General features: G+C 33.6%; 1 protein-coding gene across 1 annotated transcript; it reads right to left on the bottom strand.

The window, feature by feature from the left end:
- Positions 1-8,522: 8,522 nt before the first annotated feature.
- On the bottom strand, positions 8,523-10,596 carry LOC139495558 (P2X purinoceptor 7-like). The gene is made up of 3 exons (XM_071283825.1): positions 10,437-10,596; positions 9,170-9,410; positions 8,523-8,797 (listed from the first exon to the last, which is right to left on the bottom strand). Exons 2-3 carry the CDS (start codon positions 9,299-9,301, stop codon positions 8,534-8,536), a joined length of 396 nt encoding a protein of 131 aa, XP_071139926.1. The 5' UTR covers positions 9,302-9,410; positions 10,437-10,596; the 3' UTR covers positions 8,523-8,533.
- Positions 10,597-26,609: the final 16,013 nt, after the last annotated feature.

Below are 26,609 nucleotides of genomic sequence, written 5' to 3'. Positions count from 1 at the left end.
ATCATGCAAAGTATGGATACGACCTGAAGTGCAGTGTAATCGACACTGGATTTTTTAAAAATGATGCATGACTCCCTTGCATGTCAGTAATAAAGAATTCAATGTCTCTTATTTCACTTTTCACCACTGGAATGTATGCAAGTTGATCAAAGTGGTAGTATTCAGTTTGAGAGCAGCAACATATTCGCTTCAATAAGGGTTGTTTGTTACCATCGACTATTACATCACCGCATATGTTTGCATATATATATAGATCATTATTTGATGATAATTTAATATCAACTAATGCGACTTTCCATTTTGATTTCATCACTATTGGCGTCTGAAGATATGTACGGAATTTGTGTGGTCTGTTATGTGGGTAAATGTCTAAATTTTTGTTACTGTTAATGACCATGTAAAAGCTCATTTTAAAAGTCAACAATATCTCTCTCAGGAATCCACTGACAAAAACGTTTATCCCAATCCTGGAATTTTACATAACCCTCACGTTGACCATTCCGCCTTCGCCATTTAAGCACTTTCTCAACAAACCACAATGCGTCAGCCTCCTTTTTCACACGCTGCAACTCTGTATAATTGAAATTGCCTACAACTTCCTTGTCCAAAAAATCTTGTACTTTATAAAAGATTTTCCCATGTATTAGAAATCGTCTATATATTTTAAATATTTCGGAGGTCCACTGTTGCTGATAAGCTCTTTGAAACGGTTTCTTCAAATGGCTCAGTCTTACCATGTCATTGATTTTAAAATGAAACTGTTTCCCTCTTTTACGTTGTACTTTTAATGTTTCTTTCTTTTCTCTGATTCGTTTTTCTTTGGGTGGAGTTTTAATATACATATATGCCCACAAATCATATTTGTTTTTCTCATTCACATCTTTTGGAGCTGTATTATTTAAACTTCTATGTGGCGTTGCATTATAACTTGCTACCAAATTTTGTATAACATTGAGATAGCTATAAGTTCTATGCTTTGTAAAATATCGGAACATCATCCTCCGAAATGTCAAATTGACCCTCTCTGCTATTGACGCTTTACTACTGTCGGAATTTAAATAGACATGATGGTAAATGTCATATTTTTTAAACACACGTTTCAAATCTTTGTTTTTGAATTCAGTTCCCGCATCTGTGGAAACCTTCAAAGGGATTTTACCATGTTTGAAGATTTTTTCAAATGCATCAGCTACTGTCTTCCCAAACTTGTTTTTTAATGGATAAATCCATAAAAACCGTGTGAAAATATCGATAACAACCAACAGGAAACGTGTCTTATTGTTATATTTCTGTATGTTGGATACATCCATAAGGTCAGCATCGTATTGCTCATACGGTTCCGATACAATTATTTTCACTCTTTTAATTCTACGTTTTACAGGTTTTTGTAAATTGTAGTCGTCTATTTTTTCCATCCATTTCCTGATCTTGTATACGCTTGGTACATTTCCATCTCTTGATGTCTTCAACGTTTGATAAATTTTTTCAGCACTTAGGTATGCTCCCCCATTTGCTGTATTGTAATATACATTCCTAAGTTTTTCATCTAAATCATCATTTTCCATTGTTAAAAATAGGTTCCAAATCTATCATTTTTTCAACTTTATCTATTATGCGAGATGCTCTGTGCGGTGTTTTCAATATAGTATTTTTCCAATCTGTTGATTGTAAAAATGTAAGTTGATAGTAGACTCTCACATTATCTGGAATATTTGATTGTCTGACTAAATTAACAAAATCGGTGTACACTTTATCTGTTTCTACTTGATAAAAAAAATCCCATGCATTTCCTCCACTTATGTGTTCCACTTGATTTTCCTTCTTCAGAATGTCAAAAACTGACTTTGCATATATTATATCGAATATGTTATCAAGTCTGGCTATATTTTCACATGATTCTATCTCATCCATGTTTTATTAATAATAATAATAATTTATAATGTATGATATTTTTGTTTGGGTTAGGGTTAGGGTTAGGGTTAGGGTTAGGGTTAGGGTTAATTATTATATTTACCAATTAAACTTTTATCAAATTAAAGCTCTCAAATTGTTTTAAATGTTCCTTTTACTACTTCCATATCCAGCATATCAACAATTTAAATGATTGGTAATGCGTTAAATTGTTTAATGAAATGAAAATTTTTTTTAAATGTTCAATTTACTTTTACTACTTCCATATCCAGCATATCAACAATGTTAAATTGATTGGTAATGCATTAAAATTGTTTAATGCAGTGAAAAAAAAAATAAAAACATTCTTTTATATTTTACAAATTAAAAATCAATATTTTGATATTATCCAACAAATATATTATGCAATTTTTGCTGACGGGGGCAAAATTTTTGTCAACGTGGCAAAAATATTTGCTGCTGCCACACAATATATACTACTGATGTAGTCAGACGAGTTTTTGCATTGGAACTTTTAAAACCTTAAAATGGATTGTCATACATAAAAGTGTATTTTATATATGATGTTTTCCCCGATCAAAATGATCCATTTGAATTTGTTTAGTTGACGTATAAATGACGTCTACTGCGTCTTAACTTTCAAAGAGGCAATTCTTGCTAACAAAATGGCAGAAGCAATTGAATTAGAAGCCACCCCTAACACAACAGAAATATGCAATACAGCAAACCATAGAAGCCTTTTAATACGACTATAGATAGTCAAAAGTGATCTAGCAGCAAACAAGAAAAAAAAAGAGGATCTGGAGATATTGGACTAACGCGCGATTAGCGTACTAAATTATAATACTGATACCTTTGATAACTATGCCAGTGAAGTAGAAGGTACTTTCGACAATGTTCATGTCTTGGTAGTGAAAGCATCGTTGAGCAAAGTAGGAACAGAACCTATTGACTCGATGAGTCGAAGGGATCAGTGTGACGACCAAAGCTTCAACACCATGTAGTGATTAGGATGAAACATAACAATAACATCATTCAGATAAGAGGTTTAACATGCGGGGAACGTTGCCAGCAAAATTTAAAAGATGTGCAGAGTGCCCCAAGGCAATGTCCATTTATACTAAAATGGAGAATGGAAATAGGGAATGATCGATTGCTATTCGTCCAGTGGCAAACATTTCATGCATATTCAGTAACAAAGATTACAATAGGTAGGTCTTCTAATTGAGACCATCTGGGATAAAGTTATGGAAATTTTCAACTAGAAAATTAGGGCTAAATTGACAGGGACAGAAAATTCATCTTTCTAAAATGCAACTTTCAGATCCCTCAATGGTGCCTAGAAAAATATCCTTGGAGTTATTAAAATCGAATTACCTTTAATTAATCAAGGCTTATGAACATTGTCCTTAACCCAAAAATGAATGTGTTTAATTAAAAGAAAATATTGCACCATCGTTCTCAAATAAATTCATGTATTTAAATAAAAGAAAATATTGCACCATCGTTTTCAAATAAATTCATGTAACAGACAAAAATTATTTTTAACTGATAGTCCTGTGACTTTCAGTCTTTTTACCTTTGAGTGTACATGAACAACTACTAAAGGTAACAAATGCGATTTGAGAATCCTTCATATCGTTGTGTGTCAGAATAAATACGACGACGAAGATTATTAACGACCTTGACTATCCTTCATGGAGGTGTACGATGGACGATGATATACAATTGTATCATAAACAGATAATGTCAAAATTATTTTTTGTTGCCACGTGGTTAACTGCTTTTTTGGTTATCACATGTACATGACAAACAATTAAATAATTTATTTGCCAACCTCAACGCCTTTAATATGTCCAATATATTTACCGAACATATAATTCATTGTTATTAATAATCTATTAGACAACGTATTTTACATGATTAATAATGTTTTAAGTTATTTACATACATAATTATAGTTACTGAAATAAATTACATTTATACAGATTATGACAAAATTATGTCTGTTTACCTGTGAGTCACGTTAACATGTATCAAATATATGTGATCTAATATAAAAGAAAAGGGCAGGGAAAGAAGCAACTTTACTGCAATATATGAAGATTTTCTAAATCTCGTCGATTTCAACGTAATATTTTTTAGTACCATCAGAATCAATATGACTTCTGTCTTGCGTATGTGCTGATAGAAACCTCCGATTTTCGGTGCTCCTCTCAAGAGGGCCGTGGTTGATTTGTTGGGGAGAACGACCCCAAGGGTGACTGGGGAAAAGAAATACAGTCACTTGGTCTTCTCCCGACCGGAAGTAAAACGCTTGCCAAAGTGGGGCGTCCGTTTGGCTGTGCGGGATGTATCAAGTTCGCAGTCACGTCCGGTCAGATTGGGGACGTTAAATCCGATGCCTCGTGTAAAGAAAGTGCCACGCTCTTTGCACGTTAAGAACCCTTGCAACAACTCATTGAGGGGTCCGTAGGTGGCCTGTTGCAAGGCAAAATTTCTGTCCCTATCCAAAAAACCCTCATTTTCCAGTGGCAGTCCAAATTTCCCCAACCATCATCCCATATGGCCTCTAATATGACAAGACCTACCTATTGTATTTATTGTGAACTTGTTCTCGTCCTGAATATGCATGAAATATTTGCCACTGGACGTTAAGCAACCAACAATCAATCAATCAATGTTGGGGAGATCCAGTTTCAGTCCAATTACAACCCCGATGGACATGAACTTGTTTCCGACAACAAAAAGCATTCACGCCCTCAAAGAGGGACAGGGGAATAGAAATATGGTCACTTGGCCTTCTCCCGACCGGCAGTAAAACGCTTGCCTAAGTGGGGCAGGATGTATTAAGTTGCAGTCACGTTCGGTCAGAATGTGGACGTTACATCCGATGTCTCGTGTAAGGAGACGTTAATAACCCTTACAACAGCTCTTGGAGGGTCCGAAGGTGGCCTGTTGCAAGGCAAAATTTCTCTCCCTATCCAATATACCCTCATTTTCCGGTGGCAGTCCAAATTTTCCCGACCATCATCTCAAATGACCTCTATTATGACAAGACCCACCTATTGTATTCATTGTGAACTTGTTCTCGTCCTGAATATGCATGAAATATTTACCACTGGACGATAAGCAACCAAAAATCAATCAATGTTGTCGAGACGGATAGTTTGATGCCTGGCTCTAATTCGGTCTTTGATTGTTTTTTTAATTATCACTGGTCTTTACTGTGATATTGGCCAACATTGATGTGAGTGGTTTTTTTTTTATCTCATTTTAGAATCAGGTGGGCCTTAGTCTCATTTTTTTAATAACTTGTGTTGATATCGCACTGAAGCGATTTTTTTTAGGATGCCAAGGCTGCCTTCAGGGTAGTTTGGTTTCAGGCACCAATGGAAACTCCATTTTGTCCGGCAGACTATTTACAAATTAAGATAGAACCTCATGTTCTGGTTTTGATAAAATTTTTGCTTTCTCTACTAAGTTACAATATAAATTCTCAATTGCCTGACCTGAACTTAGACGAATGTTTTGAAAAATCTCATTTGTTGTTAACATTGTAGAACATTGACCTGTAAAATCCATGTATTGCTTTTTAAATAAAGATGTTGTCAAGTCCAATCTGATTTTGTAGTCCTGCTTACATGCTTACATCATCAAGTCATGTAAGCGCTGGACCTATGATGTGCAGGTGAAATGCTGATTTTTTTCTTTTGGAATTTTCATGGGGATAACCTGAGAATTCCCTACACTTAACAATTTACTCAATTGGAATTGAAGCGGGTGAGTACGATGAAGACATTAAAAAAGTTGTGCTTCTGGTAAACGGTAAATGAGTAATGTCCGTTCGAGGAGTAGATTTTGGAATGTAGGTTATATTGTCGAAAGAACGTGTAGGGGTCGGTAAAGATTTAAACTCGTCCTCTTGAATAGCTTGTTTCGAAATAAAATTGTCACTCGATAAATATCCAGACTGAGAGAGGTCACGAGATTCTCTTCATACATATGTTCATTAGTAGATTCAGAAATGTAGGGGGTTATTTTGTCTTTTTTAAAGTTACAGACTTACTCATACTATGTATTATAAACTCAAAGCAATCATGAACTTAAAAGTTGGTCTGGCGAGACAATTCTCACCGAGAGCCTCATCTGTTTACACAGATTTCATTATTACAATAAAACATATGATTATGCGCAAACAACAACAATCAAAGCGACGTATTCGCAAACAGCCATAAATTCGACGGCAATAAAGTAGGATGAATTCCATCTAATTAAAAGGCATAAAATTTGTATGAAAACCGGCTAATCTTCATTTGACTGCATTTTCCAGAATTTTGAAGATCACAGCTAAATTTTGTTGAATGTTTTCGAAAAATTAAATTTGTCTCACGGATAAAACTATATACGGTATTGATTTGTTCTTCAAGTTTCAAATCATCATTCTGAAATTGTTCCGAATATTTGTGGCCGTGGTATTTATACCAACATACAATGGAATAAACAGGTATTTCCATCAACACCAATTCAACTGTTTTATATATAGCGACAAGTGCAGCAATTCGCCTGAAGTTATTAATTATATCATTGACCGAGGAAGAGTCACGTGATTGGAAACTGATATGTCTTTTTTATGATTAAATTCAGCTGGGTCACAAGTTCCTAGCCACACAATAAATACAATGTTTTTATAGTGTCGTACAGCTTCTTCAATCTGTCCTTCTAAATAGTTATAACTGTCTCTTGTTGTTGCTCCCTTTTTGTGCCAAAATCGAACGCCAGATTCAATTGGTAAATTTCGTTGTAGGTTTCACTTTGTGAATACAGCTGTTTCTCAAAACACGCCTCTCTTGGAGAGATCTTGAATATTCATAGAAAATTAATTTTGTTTACATACTGCTGGTTCCCAGTTATGCTCTCCGTGTTTCTTCTCACAGAGACATAACTTGGGAATGTTACAAGTACAGTTACATGTGCATATTGTTTACATTGAGATCTGTGGTAACCTTTCATTCTAGGTAGGGGTAATTAAAAAAATAAGAGTAAGATTAAACTCTGCAAATAAACATTCAGTTCTAGGATAAGATTTTTTTCAAAACTTCATAGTAAAAGTGGTAGTTTGAGCCGTAAAAGGAGTTCCTATGGGAAATTGCATTGTCAATATTAACAGAAATGCAACCTGTAATTTTAAGTATTTGCCTTTTCTATCGGAGAAAATTATATTTTAAGTATTTGCCTTTTCTATCGGAGAAAATTATATGTGTTTTAATAAAACTTTGATGTGGGAGTTTGATTCTTAATTGAACAATTTTACGATGTAGCTTATCATTGCTCATTATCATAAAGTTGGTCACTGCAGTCTAAAAATACATTCCTTATCTGCTAAGTATTTCGTTCAGACGATACACACTACGCTGTTTCGGTTATTTGGGTCAAATTCACACAATTAAAATGTCAATTAATTCATTGATTAAGACGGAAAGCAAACAAAAAATTCAATGTTCATAACGTCAGCGGGAAGTATTTGAGGTCCTCCATTCAACGCCCTTTGGGGGCTAATAAAGGACGAAATCGTTTCAAAAATCTAATTTTACTGCTCTCATTATATTTGAGTGTGACTACCTTAACATGCGGTGATAAAAAGAGAGAGAAAATGCATGCTAATGTAATATGGTAGAGGATATAGTTGATTATACTATTTACAAACATCATACCGAATTGCCAAGTGACTCATTTTACCTCGAAAATGTCTATTCTGTCAAATGTCTGATCTTACACTTAAATCGAAAAGCTAATCATAATAATTCAACATTGATCAATTTCCATTATTCAGACAAAAACTAAGAAATGTTTTCGGCAGTTATTATGAAAATTTAGTGAATTTTATATATCTAATGAAGTAAGCTCCCTTTAGAATTTTGTAAATGTTAAATTCATCTTTTCTGAGTAATGGAGTTTTATTCATTGATAAAGGTGGGATTTCAGAGTGTCTGATAACTCAAACATGCTGTCAGCATTTCCATGAACCTTTAGGGAATTGTTTATATCTACTGATGAAAGTTTAAATTTGATTTTCATGAATTTCTATTACTAGTAGTATAAAATTGAGATTTATTTAACTTTATAGTTTGAAAACAAATTAACTAAATATTGCGCAACAGCACAGTGTATTGCACAACAGCAAGAAATCTTTAATTGCATGTAATTTCAATTTTTATATCCAATTTCAAGCTCTTTCAGTACATTTATTCAGAAACATATTAAAAATATCTAATATCAATCCAAATTAGGACCGGAATCAAACTTGAAACTCTTCAGGGTTGGACCTTTCAGGGCGTATCCAGCTGTGCTTAGCAAAGCAGTTTATTTTCAATTTATTATAAACTTGGAGATAATGCAATACTACATTTTGTTCATGGTTTACCTGCCATAGTTGTATCATCAATGATCTGTTTAATTATAGTATTTGTGAACTGTAACATCCATGATAAATATTAAGTAATAATAATTTTTACCATATTGTATTGTCTGTCATGTTTAATTGTTCTTGTCATGATTTGATTGTTCAGTAAAGAAATAACAATTCAGGAATGAAAACTGTATTCAAATAAATAAAAATATTTTAGCCAAGTCGACCAGGTTCAAATACAACATATTGCCCAACTGGATCAGGGTATTTCTCCCTTATCTTCCAAACAACACAGCTTGGTATAACCCGCCTGTTGCCTGTTCCAAAGTAACCATGGATCCATAGGACATACTGCCTATATGCAGCATGCCTATTCCCTCTGTTGAAATTGTCATCATGAGGATCAATCATCAGGTCCTCCCTCATTCGCCTGGCAACCTCCAGGACCAGCTCATCTAACACCACGGTGTTAAACTCCTACAAAGGAATGACAGTGATAATTTTATATGGAGAATAAACGTAAGCTTTTCTTATTGAGAAGTAGAGAATATTTATCTAAACACAAAATCCAGTATTTTGATGGTTGAATATTGTTAATACAATAATTGTACTTGAAATTGTTATGCTTGCACAAGGTCAGAAATATACAATTTATACAAAAGGTCACATTAACCACTATTGTCTAAGATCTATACTAGTCTTAAAAAAAAATGGACAACAACCAGGCTGGAAAGACAAACATAAAAAACAACACATTTTCTTAGCTATTTCAATAACCACACAAAATATTCTTTCAATCATAATAATAAGAATATTTTTTAAAAATTTATTTATGGTGAAAACACTAACCCTTAGTTGGGAGTGACAGTTGACTGGTGTTTGCTTGCCGCACACTTTCAATTTCATTGGGTATTTCTCGGCAAAAACTACATTTGCACCATGACGGAACCTCTCTGTTTGGCGGTATTTCTGGACTGCCATTTCCAGCGTCCCTTATATCAATTATGTCCAAAATAATGGATGGTTGCCTATGATAAATCCTCATAACCATTCTTTTCAAGTCATCATTTGAAATGTTATTCAGATGTTCCTAGAAAAAAGATTGTTTTAAAGTGAAAGATCACGCATAATTTTTTAATAATGAATGTCACAGCAAAATACAAGAAATACTCTTATAATTGATATATTCTTATTTTCTTAGCAAATATTTTTTTGTCCAAGAAATACATATATAATATCTAAGCAAAACACTGCATTGATACACGGCCTTCAACATAAAATAATGAAAATGATTGATTGATAGTGTGTTATATAACGTCCAGTGGCAAATAGTGAAATGAAATATTTAAATGAAATTCAACATGCAGAAGTATTAGAAAAATACAGTTGAAGAAGAAAAGGTAAAACAAAATATACTGAAAAATTGAGAACTTATCAAAGCTATTTCTTTGTTTGTTGTATTGTTAAACCAATGATTTATTTGAAAGTGATGGCTTGGATCCAGAAATGTCCTTGAACCCCGTCGTATTCTGTATGTGCCTGTACAAATACACGACCTGTAGTTAAAACAGAGAGATGACAGATACCAGAGGGACAGTGAAACTCATATAAGTACAAGTTGTTACTTGTTTATGATATTTGTTTTATACATACATCATATGCTTACTTTTTTTTTGTTAGAATTGTTTAACATTTGTCAAGTAAGGGCCTATTAATTATGAGATAACTATAAAGCATTGGTTTTGCTCATTATTAAAAGCCGTACGGGCAACATTTTTTTTAGTTGTTGATCTCTGCGTCATTGGTGTCTAGTGGAGAGTTGTGTCAATAGCGATAATACTACATCGTATTTTTATATTATTTTGGCACTAGAGTACATTTAAGGATGATCACAATCACCATCTCATTACAACCCAAGGTGCCTTTAGTGCGGTCTTGTCATGACAGTTTCTGATATATATGGTTCTAAAAACTTACTGATACAAGCTAAGTTCCACTAGAAAATGCATATAAAGGAAATCAAATCTAGGCCGGAACTTTCTATACTATAAGGAACTATTGGATCTGAAACATATTTTTCTAAAATTTATATTACGAGAGCACACTATATTCCTACTTGCACTAATGCTTCTCTGGTAGGTCCTGCATCAGCTACGTTTGGTGCCGCCTCGCCACTTCCCACACTTCTTCGACCTCTAACCTTTCGACCATGACCTCTCCCTCTCCCTCTCACAGGTCTTGACTGGCCATCTGTCACTTCTCCAACTGCCCCACCTCGTCGGACTCCTGCCTCGGCTATTTGTAGTTGGAAGTATTTCCGAATTGTCAGTGTTCTTTTATGAAAAATAAATATTGAACAGTTAGCTGCAGGTACTACAAGCGAAGTTCTCTAAAATAATGGGTCAAGCCATAAGCAAAAAAAAAAAGGAAATAAACAGAACTATAATATGTTTAAGATCGTAAGGAGGTTTCGAGAGAATATAAGAAGGACAGATGAATTTTTTATTGTTCGTATCCAAAAATCATCCGTAGTGGATGATTTTTGGACACGAAATAGCATCCCCCCACGGATAAAGAGAATATGTAAATAATGACAAAGTGTTCAAATTGTGTTAATATTTATGATTACAGTTAATTTGCTAATGCTTGTAGAGTTAAACTTTGGTTGAATTGCTTGTTTTGTTTGAACCAACATTAACCTAAAGCTTTGTAATATTTACATCTTTAAACAATATATATAGGCATATTAAACCTTTATACTATGTTATGATATGATTGGACATTATCCAAATTACAATTGTAAAACATACAAACAAAGCAAGGAAGCTAACCAAAGTCATGCTCTACGTGCTTTTGGAAATTAGCTGTAAAAACAACATTTTCTTGCTTTTTGAAATAATAAGTTTCAATAGATTGTAAAATGGGTCCATGATTTAAAAAAAGCGGATATAAAATGGGCAACCTCCCAATGGAGCAAAGGCAAATATTTTGAAAGGAAACATCCAAAATGTGAGTGGGCATAACTTGTATTTGATAAAAGATTATAATAAAGATTTTTTAAATTGTAATTATGTGCACTAAAAAAGTGTACAAATTTGAGGAAGTAGTTTAAGAGTAGTTTAAGAGATCCCACAGTAAAAAAAAACGCATTTTCATAAAGAAAAAAGGTACGACTATATATTTTTTTTATTAAAAAAAAGGCCTACGAGCTGTTGTAGAAACCAAAGGACAAATGCATGGAACACCACCCCCTTCATACATATCACCCCGTTGAATAAATTTTTATAGAATCGTTTGTATAGCTCTAAATAGAATGAAGAAATGGTTGAAAACAAATTTAATTTCCCATGATCGATAACATATAGCGTCGAGCGGAAGCGAGTCGAACATTTTATAAATTTAATTTAGACCTATATATATACGTATATATGTACATATTTTTTGTGTCACCAAAGGGGGCTTACGCCTCCCCATTTAACCGCAACTTCTTAGCATCATGATGGATAACTTAATTTACATATCTAAACTGGATATAGAATACAATATGAAAAATAGATAGGCCTACAACAAATTATTTATAAATATAACATTAATGATAGTGTTTTTTTTTATGAAAGTTACTCATTTGAGGAAAAGCTTATTGTATAAAACAATCAACAGTTAAAACATGTTGGTTTATAATTATATAGCATTTGTATATTTTTCGATCGTGAAAAGGAAATCCCTTGATAGCGCTCCAATCAACAATTTTATTAAAGTTTTCCCTTCCCATGATGGAAAACGGCAGTGTTTTATGGCAAAAATATTGTGATGATGGTTAAGTGAAAGTATTTGTTATTTAAGATATGATATCAAACGGAATAAGCAAAACCATCAATATGTTATACACGTGCTTACCTCAGAATCCATTTCTGTTTATATATCTTTCGGGGTCACCAGTCAAATAGGCAAATTTCGGAGGTCATGATGAACGTTAATGAGATGCCGTCCGGTACAAAATCCGTACGAGATGGTGATGCATCATAACGAGCCATGCATTGTTAAATGATTTTTTTGGACTTTTTTTAATTGGATTATTCGTTTAAGTGTGTTATATATCATATATGTGAATTTTGATGAAATCGGTGAACATGCTTTTGACAGCTAGTGCCCCTTTAAAAACACCTGTAACTTGGAGTTGACTGCAAAACGTGCTTGATGCAGTTCTGATCATTTTTAGATAATATGTATGTGGAACCACTGAATGAACGTACATCTCTTCGCAGATATCATTTGGGACATCTAAAGATAGATTATAGCGACATGTCAAAATTACCACCAATTATACTGACGAAATGTTTTATCATTTAAGATATCAAGATATATATGTTTATTTACCTTGTTATTTTGAAAATATCAATGAAAAGAATTATTTGTTTAATCAATCCTTCGCCACCATATTAAGTTCAACATGACGTTAAACAACCTTTAACTTGATGTTGATTGCGAAACGTGCTTGACACAATGCTGATCATTTTTACATAAGCCAATTAAATATTAGCCTTCAATTATTTGAAGACATGGATTGAACCGACAAAGTCAGATAATCGGGAATAATTTTGAAACCGGAAGTAGAACGTAGCGTTTATAGATCCTTGTCAACAATGCTTTGACACAGGATCCGTCTTTTTAACAAGATTGAAAAATTGACTCATAAATTAAAACCAAACACAAGTATTTATACTGTCATTCCCCATTAGAGAATAACCAGCTGTGCAAATTCTCCTGTGCTTCCAACAAATTTCTCTTCTGTGGTAACAGTCGTGTTAGCCAATCAAACACAAGTATTACATTTAGTATTTATCGAACTCCATACGCCATCTTCTAAACAAGTTATACTGTCATTCCCCATTAGAGAATAACCAGCTGTGCAAATTCTCCTGTGCTTCCAACAAATTTCTCTTCTGTGGTAACAGTCGTGTTAGCCAATCAAACACAAGTATTACATTTAAGGAATAACAGTACTGTAGTTGAAGAGTTGCCACCGTCAATTGTAGATTTGACGGTCGCAAATGCAGTTTTACTGGCGACGCGTAGCGGAGAGAGTAAAACGGAGATTTGCGACCGTCAAATCAAAATTGACGGTGGCAACTCTTCAACTACAGTACTGTTATTCCGATTATATAGTAGTAATCGAACATTTGGTGATTCAATTATTTCAAAATGGTTGTCCCTCCTTAGTTACGACTGGTAAACTGTGGATTTGACGGCAACTTTTAGCCAATGAAAAAAATTGTTACATACATATTGCATTAGAATTAGTATTTATCGAACTCCATACGCCATCTTCCAAACAAGTTATACTGTCATTCCCCATTAGAGAACACCCAGCTGTGCAAATTTTCCTGTGCTTTCAACAAATTTCTCTTCTGTGGTAACAGTCATGTTAGCCAATCAAACACAAGTATTACATTTAGTATTTATCGAACTCCATACGCCATCTTCTAAACAAGTTATACTGTCATTCCCCATTAGAGAACAACCAGCTGTGCAAATTCTCCTGTGCTTCCAACAAATTTCTCTTCTGTAGTAACAGTCGTGTTAGCCAATCAAACACAAGTATTACATTTAGTATTTATCGAACTCCATACGCCATCTTCTAAACAAGTTATACTGTCATTCCCCATTAGAGAACAACCAGCTGTGCAAATTTTCCTGTGCTTCCAACAAATTTCTCTTCTGTGGTAACAGTCATGTTGTCAGAGGTTCTGGTTACATTTATAAAGATAATTCGCATGTGAAAACTGCATACTAGTATTTTAATAAGATAATAGAAAATTCAGATAAAGTAAAAAAATCCTTCCATTATAATAATGTAAAAACTGGGCTAATTACGATACATTAACAGGTGTAGGCAGTTTGTTTTCTCCAAGCTTGACATCACCTAATTTGTGGTCTTGGAAATCCAGGGTTTGCTTGAAAGGTATTTGTGTTTGAGTGCATAATATGTCAAGGTCTTGTTCTTTGAAATGGTTTACGAAAGGAACACACAACATTTACATTTTGAGTGTAATTATTTGTAGTTTGTTTGCTAATTAGCAGTATGCCAGCATTTGATAGCAGTTGGCGTTTTATTACATATATAGCACTTGTGCAAAAAGTGCCACTATGAAAACGTACATAGCAGTGCTATAACGCCTCTGGGATTAATAACCAACTTCATTGTGAACATCTGAAGTTTTGCATTGCCTTCAGCCACAGTTCCTGATGCATGTTAGCCCAAAATACTCGTAGCTGACATTTAGCTTTTTCTGAATTATTTATCATACTCAAGCCATTGCCCATTACTTTTTGCTATTTCCCTATTTCTCCATATAGGTTATAAGATCATCAAATACATCTTTGTACTTTTGACAGTATATGTAGAAGCAGACAAAGCTCCAACCCACTGATCTACAGTGCGAATTTATTTGCCACCAATATTTTCATTAAATAATTAACGTGGGCGATTTTGATTATCTCTTTCAACTGGAATGGGATTTTCAACCATGTCATCTGGAAGTAAATTATCGAAATTATATCCTTTTGCCATAACTTCCCCTTTAACATCATCAGGCACTGTGGCTCCTACTGGCAATGTAGGTTGAAAGGAATTATTACATGTAGTTTGTGTAAATGTTACATTTTCTAAATAAGATCGGGAATCATAGATACTATTATTGTACCTAGACAAGAAATTGTTCCATTTGAATTGTCAGTCTGTGTCTGTTCTGTAGTGCTTGCTGTTGTACACGTTTCATGTATCGGTGGTTGGTACACTACGTTGGCTTGAACGGTTTTATGTTGTAGGTTTCCAATGTAGAGTCGGAATGTTCCTTAAGAGATTTTACAGTATATGAAACAGAAGTGAGGTGATCTTTTAGGTCAGCTACTGCCTTTCATAGTGTATTGATAAATGTTCATATATCGTCAATAGCATTATCAGAAATGACTAAAATTATAGTGAGCAATAAAGATTAAATAAAATGTTAGATAATTCATAAAAGAAAAATCAAATATCAGAGGAAAAAGCTTGACTTGAGATACGTAGTAGCATCATCATGAATAAATAAAGTTCGAGAACGGAAACCAACTTTGGTACAGATGGACAAGGGTGGAACTTAATGCCCCTCCGCAACGGCGGGGGCATAAACAACTACATTGTACTTAAATGAAACACAGCAACAAACAAAAACTACGGTATCCTGACTTAGGACAGGTAACTTCATGTAGAGTAATGCAAGTTGAATGATTGACCATATTTGCTCGGTCTATACGTCAATATAAATGTATTGACTTAGTCTTTGAATTAAGCACAAGACCGACAGCTCATTGCCAGTAAAATCTGTTCAGTCCTGTTGATATTTTAGAATTTTTGTAATACAATCTGAAGAAAAAAATAAAAAATCATGAAATTGGTCTTGTAAATGCTAATCATCAATTTCTATGACTGTTGACTTCAAGACTTTATTATCATTCCTCACAATGTTTTAGATTTTCACAATATTAAGTTAGTAATCTAGTAACCTTGTTTCTTCAACATTGAGCACAGTTCTTCAAGTGCTGCTTTCTCAGCTTTTAAATATTCCCTTTTCTCTAAAAATTTCTGAAAAAAAATATGCATACTAAAAATCATTTATCAATTCTATTTTTTGCAAAATACACAACTTTTAATATGAATTTATGTGTAAATATAATGTGCTTACAAAGTTTTTTTACTGACAATTTAGTCTATATATTGTTTTGTGTAGTTTTAAACTTTAGAACTTCAAACTTTACCCTCATTGTAAATTAAGTTATAAAGGTAATAATAAATAATACCTTATTCTGTTCCTTAAACCTGTTAAAATCAATCCTTATTCTGTCAATGTCTGCTGTCAAATTCTATAAAATTCAATAGAAAACTATTCTAGCATAGCTTAGTTCAGAGGAACGCATATTGTAAACATAACATTGTCCTCTTATCCTCTAATGGTACATTATCTTGAACATATTCATTATATGATGTTTCCAACACATATTTGTTCGGGCAGTTAACTTGAAATCACTCGTGTTCTGTTATGCATTTCAAGTTATCTTACTCTATTTTACTATCCATGGCATTGCTATTCTTGCAATATTTGCACTCCCGTTTAGCTGGCATTGATGAGCACCTGCTACATAAACATGTTAAATCAAATATTACAAGTGTGTTAGTTGTTCTGGGGAAAGGTTAATAAAGACATATAATGAGTATAATAACCTGAAGTGGCATTTGGCTATGAAAAAAAAGATTCTTGGTTGTTGCGTGTACTGTTATATTGATGTCTTATTGAAGAATATTAAAAATCGTCTTTGGTTCACACATGAAGTGGATAACATTTTAGATTAAAATAACATTTTAGATCAGTTAATTACTACAAATATCTGTAAAGAGAATGCCACGCTTTTTGCACGTTAAGAACCCTTGCAACAACTCTTTGAGGGATCCGTAGGTGGCCTGTTGCAAGGCAAAATTTCTGTTCCTATCCAATATACCCTCATTATCCAGTGGCAGTTCAAATTTCCCCGACCATCATCCCAGATGGCCTCTATTGTGACCAGACCTACCTATTGTATTCATTGTGCACTTGTTCTCGTCCTGAATATGCATGAAATATTTGCCACTGGACGTTATGCAACCAACAATCAATCAATCAATACTACAAATATCAGTGACAAGATTGGGTCAGAGGAGGATGTTAAAAGTAAGGAGATAAGCGCAATGAACGACATTAAATCACTGGAAAGCTGTATAACTAGTGGAAGTTTAGGAGAAGGACTAGATTTAAGAGGCAATAATGCAATAACAATGATACTATGTTACAGTTAATTTGTGTAACCATAAAATTGATTCTATAAAATGACTGACTCTGACTACATCACCGAATTAATTAAGATCTTTATAACATATTTCCTAAATAAATTTAAGAGAATTTGGAATACAAAATCGGTTCGATTAAAAGTTCTTCAAAAAAACTATATGAGGTTAATTTAGGCTTTTATATGAATATAAAGTGAGTGTTCTACTAGTATAAAAAAACTTATTTTTTTCATACCATTTTTCTCATATTACCAGTTATCATGAATCTGTAGTGGATTAAGTAACGCTTGACCGTTAATTTTCAATTTTCATAGTCTTAATTTTTCGGCTTTGATAATTTCAAAAGAAGATGGAATAACTGCAAAAGAGACGCCGATAAGCAAATGCGCTGCCAATTCATTTTTTGTGCCGTTCTTCGTTATACTTCTGTTAGTCAAGTAGTCGCACAAAACACTAACTCACTAGGTTTAACAATCATCTACAGAAGTGCTTTTGTTAGTAGTATTCATAATATGTTGCGTTTCTCCCGGCTCTCGGCGCACAATTTAATTTACCACTCTCCGTCATGTGATATTTTTTGTTTATGGTTAAATCAGCAGTATACATTCTGACGTTCATTTTACACTGCATTTTTACAAACAATTCAAATTGTACAACAGGAGTCGGTTTCACGAAAAAACATATAACTAAGATTGATCGTAAGTCAGGAATAATTCAGTATACTTTCGATCAAATATTTTGGTGAAATCGACTCCTGCTTTCTATCTAATTCATGTTCTGAGTCGGCCATCTCCACCACTTCTTTCTCACCAATTTCGGAAATATGACCCTCTTGCTAAACAGCAAAGATTTCCTCTACCGACTGACTGCAGTGCATTGACTGTATCACTGACCAGGTAATGCCGGCTATTAAAGCCTCTTCTAGTTCAGGTGACAAAAGGTATGGAGACTCCTTTCTTTGTACTGGTACTTAAACCAAAATTCTGTTGATATTGTTGGGCTGGTATATACATTGTATTATGACATATTGAAAAGAATTAATAAAGACTGAATTTGATATTTATTGCTTGCCTTTGGGCTTTAGGACAGGTACCTGTATACTGCAGGTTTAAATAAACTCATCATAGATACCGGGACTAATTTTGTATATACGCCAAACGCACGTTTCGTCTACAAAAGACCCATCAGTGACGCTCAAATCCAAAAAAGTTATAAAAAAAGCCAAATAAAGTACGAAGTTAAAGAGCATTGAGGACCAAAATTCCTAAAAAAAAATTCCAAACACAGCTAAGGTAAGCTATGCCTTGCTTGATAATTTTCGTTGGAACCTGGCAATCACAAAGCTGTTGATGTCTGACCTAGTTCGTTTAATAATTATTATATTGAAATACACCTGTACAAGACAAGATTTGTCTGTATATGGAATGAGTTTTTTGGAGTACAGTGTACAAGGCCACATTAATTATGTAAATTCCATAATGCCAAAAAATTAAAAAAAAAAAAATGCTTTGTCAGGAAACATTTAATCCTAAATATTAGAACAACCAGAGTGGAACACCTTATAACCAATGAGTCTTATGTAGACGAAACGCGCGTCTGGCGTTTAAAATTATAATTCTGGTAACTTTGGTAACTCTGCCCGTCATTAAATATAAATGGCATATTCATCCTTATATATGTAGGACTCTGAACATCTATCTTTTCGATGGGTTGATGCTGATGTGTGTTTATTGCTTGATGATGTCATGTTGATAGCTATGCCAAAGTGCAATGGTCTACACAAAGTTTACTGCGAAGCGTAGCTCTTAGGTCCTTCTGTAATTTTTTTACTATTTGCGCCCCCCCCCCCCCCAAAAAAAAATATTTAAAAATGAACATAAGAGTTACGGTTACGCAGCTTCACAAACTGCAATTGAAATGCTTTTCAAGTATATATGTAGTTAATATTAGTAAATATTTGAAGCAGTTTTACAGGCTTTTGTAAGTTGATAAAGGGCTTATCAACGTTTTAACCAAAAACGGGAAGGATTGGTGAGTTTGGTTAGTTTACCTTCTGCAACGGAAAACCTACAAAAGGTTATACATTATAGTTATATCTTATACTTATAAAAAGGACATAACGAGGATACCTGGCGTCGTCCTGTGTGGCGAGAACGCCCGAAGTGTTTTGTCATACACTGATTCTTCGTCTGGTGGCCTACTAGTTGATAATGCATTTTTAGACCAATGGATACAACCTCTGTAAGTCTGTCGGGGTCTCTAATTTTGCCTTGCATGTTTTCAACCTGACATTTCTACGGTCAGAAATCACCTTGAAACTGTAGCCAACAAAAGACACCAATCAATAATAAAATTTAACAATATTTATTATACAAAAGTTTACAAGAAGTATATTGCAAAATATATTACTGTCAACTTAACTGTCAAATATGAGTCCAATCTTTTATCTTTATCTGTATCCGGAAATCTTCTCGGTATCCAATCTGAATATTACGTCCACTACCAAGGTCACAATCTAGTATGATGTTATTTGTAGAATAAAAGTGTCAATCCAACTGCTTAATATTAATTTCTATCGAGGTCTATGTCTGAACGTTAACTTCTGTGTCTGTATATATATAGTTGTCACGGAAATTTCTAGAACACTTTGGAAAAAGAATGTCCTAGTAAACTACAACGGAAGTTTCTGGTAAAATGTAGATGTTTAAATAACGCACCTTTTATTAAGACCATTCTGGAATCGTTATGTAAGTCAAATAGAAAGTTCCAACCATTCCATCAGTATCTGTGATTGTTCCAGTGATTTCTAAACTGCACAGTTATAAGATTATTTTGTACACAACTATCACGCCACACAACACAAATTAGGCCAACATAAAAAAATAGAATAATTACAATATCATAACAACATGCTAGAATTTTTCGCCGAATTTTAAACTTCTTTCGTTCTACGTAACCGGCATGTGCGCAAGTATGATGGGAACCAGTTGATCTGCAGTCTCGATCTGAATTGCTACTGATTTATATTGATAGTAATTTTTTATTCCAACAGGAAGGGATACTTTAGTTTCCAATCGTAAAAAAAGGAAGGTATCTTATTAATTAAGTTTTAAAGATATCTTATTAAACATATAAGATATCTTATTATTTTTATATAAGATATCTTATTAACTTTATATAAGATATCTTTATACTGATGCAGGAAATTCTTGCCCTTTCGGAGCACCTGATTTAACTCCCGGTTTTAGTGGAGTTCGTGTTGTTTCTTATTTATTATTTATAACTGTTGATGTAAATGACCCTTGGTTTTGTGAGTCTTTGTTTACTCCTAGGTTTTGATTGTTATTGTCTTTATAAGAAGCCCCCAAGGGTGACTGGGGAATAGAAATATGGTCACATGGTCTTCTCCCGACCAGCAGTAAAACGCTTGCTGAAGTGGGGCGTCCGTTTGGCTGTGCGGGATGTATCAAGTTCGCAGTCACGTCCGGTCGGAATGGGGACGTTAAATCCGATGTCTCGTGTAAAGAGAGTGCCACGCTCTTTGCACGTTAAGAACCCTTGCAACAACTCTTTGAGGGGTCCGTAGGTGGCCTGTTGCAAGGCAAAATTTCTGTCCCTATCCAATATACCCTCATTTTCCAGTGGCAGTCCAAATTTCCCCGACCATCATCCCAGATGGCCTCTATCGTATCAACCTACCTATTGTATTTATTATGAACTTGTTCTCGTCCTGAATATGCATGAAATATTTGCCACTGGACATTAAGCAACCAACAATCAATCAATCAATCTTCTCCAGACCGGCAGTAAAACGCTTGCCGAAGAGGGGCGTCCGTTTGGCTGTGCGGGATGTATAAGTTTGCAGTCATGTCTGGTCAGAATGGGGACGTTAAATCCGATGTCTCGTGTAAAAAGAGTGTCACGGTCTTTGCACGTTAAGAACCATTGCAACGACTTTTTGAGGGTTCGTAGGTGGCCTGTTGCAAGGCAAAATTCATTATACCCTCATTTTCAAGTGGCAGCCCAAATTTCCCCGACAATCATCCCAAATGGTCTCTATTATGACGAGACCTACCTATTGTATTTATTGTGAACTTGTTCTCGTCCTGAATATGCATAAAACATTTGCCACTGGACGTTATTCAACCAACAATCAATCAATCAATCTTTATAAGAAACTGTATATAAGATATCTTTTTAAGTATATAAGATATCTTATTTACTTTTTTTTTAATAAGATATCTTCTTTACTTTAAAAGATATGTTATTAACTAAATGAGATATCTATAACCAGTTTAATAAGATATCTTATTTAATCAAGATATCTCAATTAGTTTTTACGAAGTCTTATTTATTTAATCAGATATCTTATTTAACTTGATCAAGTTTATCTTAAAATTGAATAAATATAAAAACGGCTTGCCATAGGGAGAGCCTTGTAAAGTATGACTTGTTATGACCAATGGCTTTATCACATGTTAATATATTTTTTCTTTTGCGTGCTTCTTGTTCTACCGTATCCAATAGACCAATCTTTTTCCAAATTTCCCCGACCATCATCCCAAATGGCCTCTATTAAGACAAGACCTACCTATTGTATTTATTGTTAACTTGTTCTCGTCCTGAAAATGCATGAAATATTTGCCACTGGACGTTAAGCAACCAACAATCAATTATTCTACCGTATCTAATTCAATTCCCCCAAAAAGGTTAAGCAATGAGGTGGGCCTACAGTTTTGTCAGGAACCATAGACTTTTATCACAAACATCCAATTATTGTTTGAGATAACTTTCACTTAGTCCCCCTCGACTGGGTAACTATTAAACAATCATCAAAATTGTGAAACATTACATCGTCATTCGAAACGTTCAAATATTAGGCACGCTGACATTTATCGTGTTAATAGAGACCTTTTCACATTAATCCAAACAAATGATACTCATCAGGTCTGAATATTTAATTTCGATAAGCCATATAAATGTCTGTTTGTGAGAGAAACATGGACATCGTTGTTGGTACTCCTCCGTTATCACACTTTTAACCTAATTGTCTCAAAGCTGATATTTAATTGATATTCAATTTGGTATAAACACTTATACCACAAATATATTTTTTTTATATATTTTGAATGTTTATATGCCTCTAATTGAGTATTATCTTGATGTATTGAACTGAACAAAACTCCTCTGCAAAACTATCATTGGCTGGATCGCCTTTAGAAAAAAAAAGGTGGTGAATAAGTCTTAATTTCTTTCGATCCTAGTTATAACGTCGGCCAAGAGATGAAATTGTAAAATTTAAAAAAGTGGGAGTCAAAATATCCGGTAGTTTATTTGCAGAACACAGGTGTTTAAACTGTAAGCTAGGTGATTCCCCCCCCCCCCCCCCCCCCGAACAAACCGAAAAACCATTTGAAAATCCGGATAAAATAAACTCTTTTTGTCTTGTTCATCATAATATTGTAAAAAAATGGGCCAATACCGATACATGTACAGTTGTGGTCTTGAAAATCTGGGATTCGCTTGAAAGGTATGTGTGTTTGAGTGCATAATTTCTGGTTCATGATCCTTGAAATGGTTTACGAAAGGTTTGAAAAGCATTTACATTTTGATAGTTTAAAATTGTAGTTTGCTCATTATCAGTATGCTCATTATACATCCGCTTAAATCAGGATCGCCATGAACATACAAAAAAGATTTCGACCCAAAGGTGCCGGCCTCTGATCTATGCTGCTCAATGGCCTCACTTTTCTGGATGCATTCTTTAAATTTGTTGTGAAGTTTTCAGGTTGGTTTTTTTTGGTGTCTGGTTGGTAAAAATCTGCAAGGCAATTGAAAAACAATAACCATGTGGAATGTGGTCATTAATAGTGTTATACCGCCTCTGAGATTGATAACCAACTTCACTCTGAACATCTGATTTTTTTCCATGCCTTCAACCACAGTTCCTGATGCATGTTAGCCCAAGATACTCGTAGCTGACATTAATATTTTTCTGAATTATTTATCATACTCAAGCCATTGCTACCCCAATAGTTCAGTCAATCTAGCATAAATTTGACCCTAACCCGAAAGTAATTGCAACAGAAGATTTTTAAGTTTTAATCTGTAGCATTATACCCCAAATATACACAGAAAAAAGTCCCATAAAATCTAACTTGAGGAAGACAAAAAAAATCACCATTTAAAATTCCTATGGAGATTTGCATTGAAAAGGGGAGATAACTCTTTCAAAAAAGGAAGAAATATCAATAAAAATTGATACAAAATTATAACTTTACTGCTTCTATTCATCAGAATGTATTGATTCTTGATTTTTTAGCAGTCTTTAGAGTATGACAAACAACTCTAAAGGTGTTTTCATATCTTTTATCTAGCAATAATCTAGATTTCGTACTTCAATAGTTGACCATTTATTGAATTTGTCAGCATGTCACAGCAAAGAATCTCAAATTTGATAAAAATAATAAAGCATGTATCCTTCTTTTTGTGGTTTAAAGTTTCTTTAGATAAGTAAGTTGCTGAAAAATATAATTTACAGATATAAACAATACCAAATCTTCGCAATATTTTTTCAAAATGGTCACAAAGCTTCAAATTTGCAATTTCTTTAATGAAAAATGCACGAAAAAAATAAAACTACCCATAACACTTCGGTTTTGTACATTTCATGAGCAGAAGATTATATAATTTAGTCAAATACAAACTTATAACCCCATCAAAGTATCATACTTTACATAAATTTCAAACAAAACAACCAAAAACTGACCAAAAAAGACTCATGTTTGCAAGAGTTATCTCCCCTACCAATGTTAATTTCCATAGGAAATTAGAAATGCTGATTTTGAGTTTTCCTCAAGTTAGATTTTATGGGACTTTTTTCTGTGTATATAAAGGGCATAATGCAATAGATTAGAACTAAAACGTTTTCTGTTGCAATTAGTTTGAAGTTAAATCTTAGTTTGACTGGACTACAAGGCTGATTGGGGGAAATGAAATATGGTCAATTGGTCTACTCCTGGGTAGTAAACCGCTTGCCGAAGTGGGATGTCCGTCTGGTTGTGCAAGATGTATCAAGTTCGCAGTCACGTCCGGTCAGAATAGGGATGTTTAATCCGATGCCTCGTGTAAAGAGAGTGCCACGCTCTTAGCAGGTTAAGAACCATTGCAAAAACTCGTTGAGAGGTCCGTAGGTGGGCTGTTGCAAGGCAAAATTTCTGTCCTTATCCAATATACCCTCATTATCTAGAGGAAGTCCAAATTTCCCCGACTATCATCCCGAATGGCCTCTATTATGACAAGACCTATCACTATTAGATCTAATTTTAGTTTTCCAAAATGCTTAGCCATATCGTAGCGTTCACGAAACAAACATAGTCATGATAATAATATATTTTAGTTGTTATTTGTTTGTAGGGAAACGCAAAAGTTACTATGTAAATACATGGAATAAATACATGGATCGCATCAATCAATTAGAAAAGATATAAATATTTTTTAATTTTGAAATTTGAGGTCGACAATTTAAAATCTGTGTTTTTAAACCATTTGCTCATTTTGTTAAAATTTTATAATCTTCAGGATTTCATCTTAAAGATGAAGTTAAAAAAATTTCCTGTGTCCGGATGGAAGTACATTGTATTAAAATAAGGCAATAGTCAACATTGTTCCGTTCAGATAAAATAGATTTACACTACACATTTATTAACAATTCAACTTTACAACTGAGTAATGACAAGCTGTAAATACATTTAGGGATCCCAATTAAAATCAGTTTTTTTAAACTTAATAACAAACAAATTGTGACTTTCAAGATTAGCTTTAATATAATAAATCAAACGGTTTTAAATGCAAAATTAGACTGTAATTTATAAATGTTTAATTCATTATGATATCCATTGTTATTTGTTTGTAGGGAAACGGATAAGTTACTATGTAAGTACATGGAATAAATACATGGATCGCATCAATCACTTAGAGAACATTTAAGTATTTCTTTAAATTGGGAAATTTTAGGTCGCCATTTAAAATCCTTTTTTCAATATTTGTTCATTTTGTGGAAATTTGATACTCTTCAGGATTTCAGCTTTAAGATTAAGTTGACACTGTATCCGGATGTACTTTGTTTATACTACAGTCAATTGTCAATATTATTCTGTTCAGACAACATCGAGTTATCACTACAAATTAATTAGCGGTTCATCTTAACAACAGAGTAATGAAAAACAATAAATATATGTAGGCAACACAACACTTAAAACCAAAATATATTAATTTTAATTACATGAAGTGATGAAATGCGATTTTCGAGTTTAATTTAATAACTAAAATTCAATTAAATATCGATTAAGACTGGTATTATACGATCATCTCCAGTTGAAATGCTTACTTTTTAATTCCTTAATATTTCAATGCATTGTCTGTTTAGCATTCAATTTGTATCACCATTTCGTATTTTCCAAAAAGTTAAGCCATATCGTAGCGTTCACAACATAAATATAATCATGATAATAATATATTTCAGTTGTTATTTGTTCGTAGGAAAACGCATAAATTACTCTGTAAATACACGGATAGCATTAATCAATTAGAGAAGATTTAAATATTTTTTAAGTGTGAAATTTGAGGTCAACAATTTAAAATATGTGTTTTTCATTTTGCGAAAATTTGACAATCTTCAGGATTTCAGCTTTAAGATTAAGTTTACAATTTTCCTGTATCCGGACGGAGGTACATTGCATTAAAATAAGTCAATTGTCAACATAGTTCCGTTCAGAGCACATCGAGTTACACTACAAATTTATTAACAATTCAACATTACTCAACTGAGTAACGACAAGCTGTAAATACATTCAGGAAACACAATTAAAATCACAATATGTCAAAGTTAATTTCAAATGAAATGTTTCTTTCAAGTTTGACATTTAATAATTCGAGCCGACTAAAATGTCAATTAAGACTGAATTTGAAAACGTTAAATTCATTAAAATTCAATGTTTGTCTGTTTAGCATTAACTGTGTATCACTATTTGATGTATTTCTAGTTTTCAAAAATGCTTAGCCGAATCGTTCACGACTTAACAGTAATCATTAGCCGAATCGTTCACGACTTAAAAGTAATCATGTTCATAATATATTTCAGTTGTCATTTGATTGTAGGGAAACTAATAAGTTACCATGTAACTACATAGAATAAATCCATGGAACGCATCAATCAAATAGAAGAGATTTAAATATAGTTTTAATTGTGAAATTGAGGTCGACAACTTCAAATATATGTTCATTTTGTGAATACTTGATACTCCTCAGGATTTCAGCTTACAGATTAAGTTGACAATCTATCCGGAAGTACGTATCTTTATGGTTAAGTAATAGTCAACATTATTCGCTTCAGATAACAGCGAGTTGTCACAAAACTAATTAGCAGTC

Source organism: Mytilus edulis, chromosome 11, assembly GCF_963676685.1.
Source record: "Mytilus edulis chromosome 11, xbMytEdul2.2, whole genome shotgun sequence".
NCBI classification, from domain to species: Eukaryota; Metazoa; Mollusca; class Bivalvia; order Mytilida; family Mytilidae; genus Mytilus; species Mytilus edulis.
This window is presented reverse-complemented; position numbering and strand designations above follow the sequence as displayed.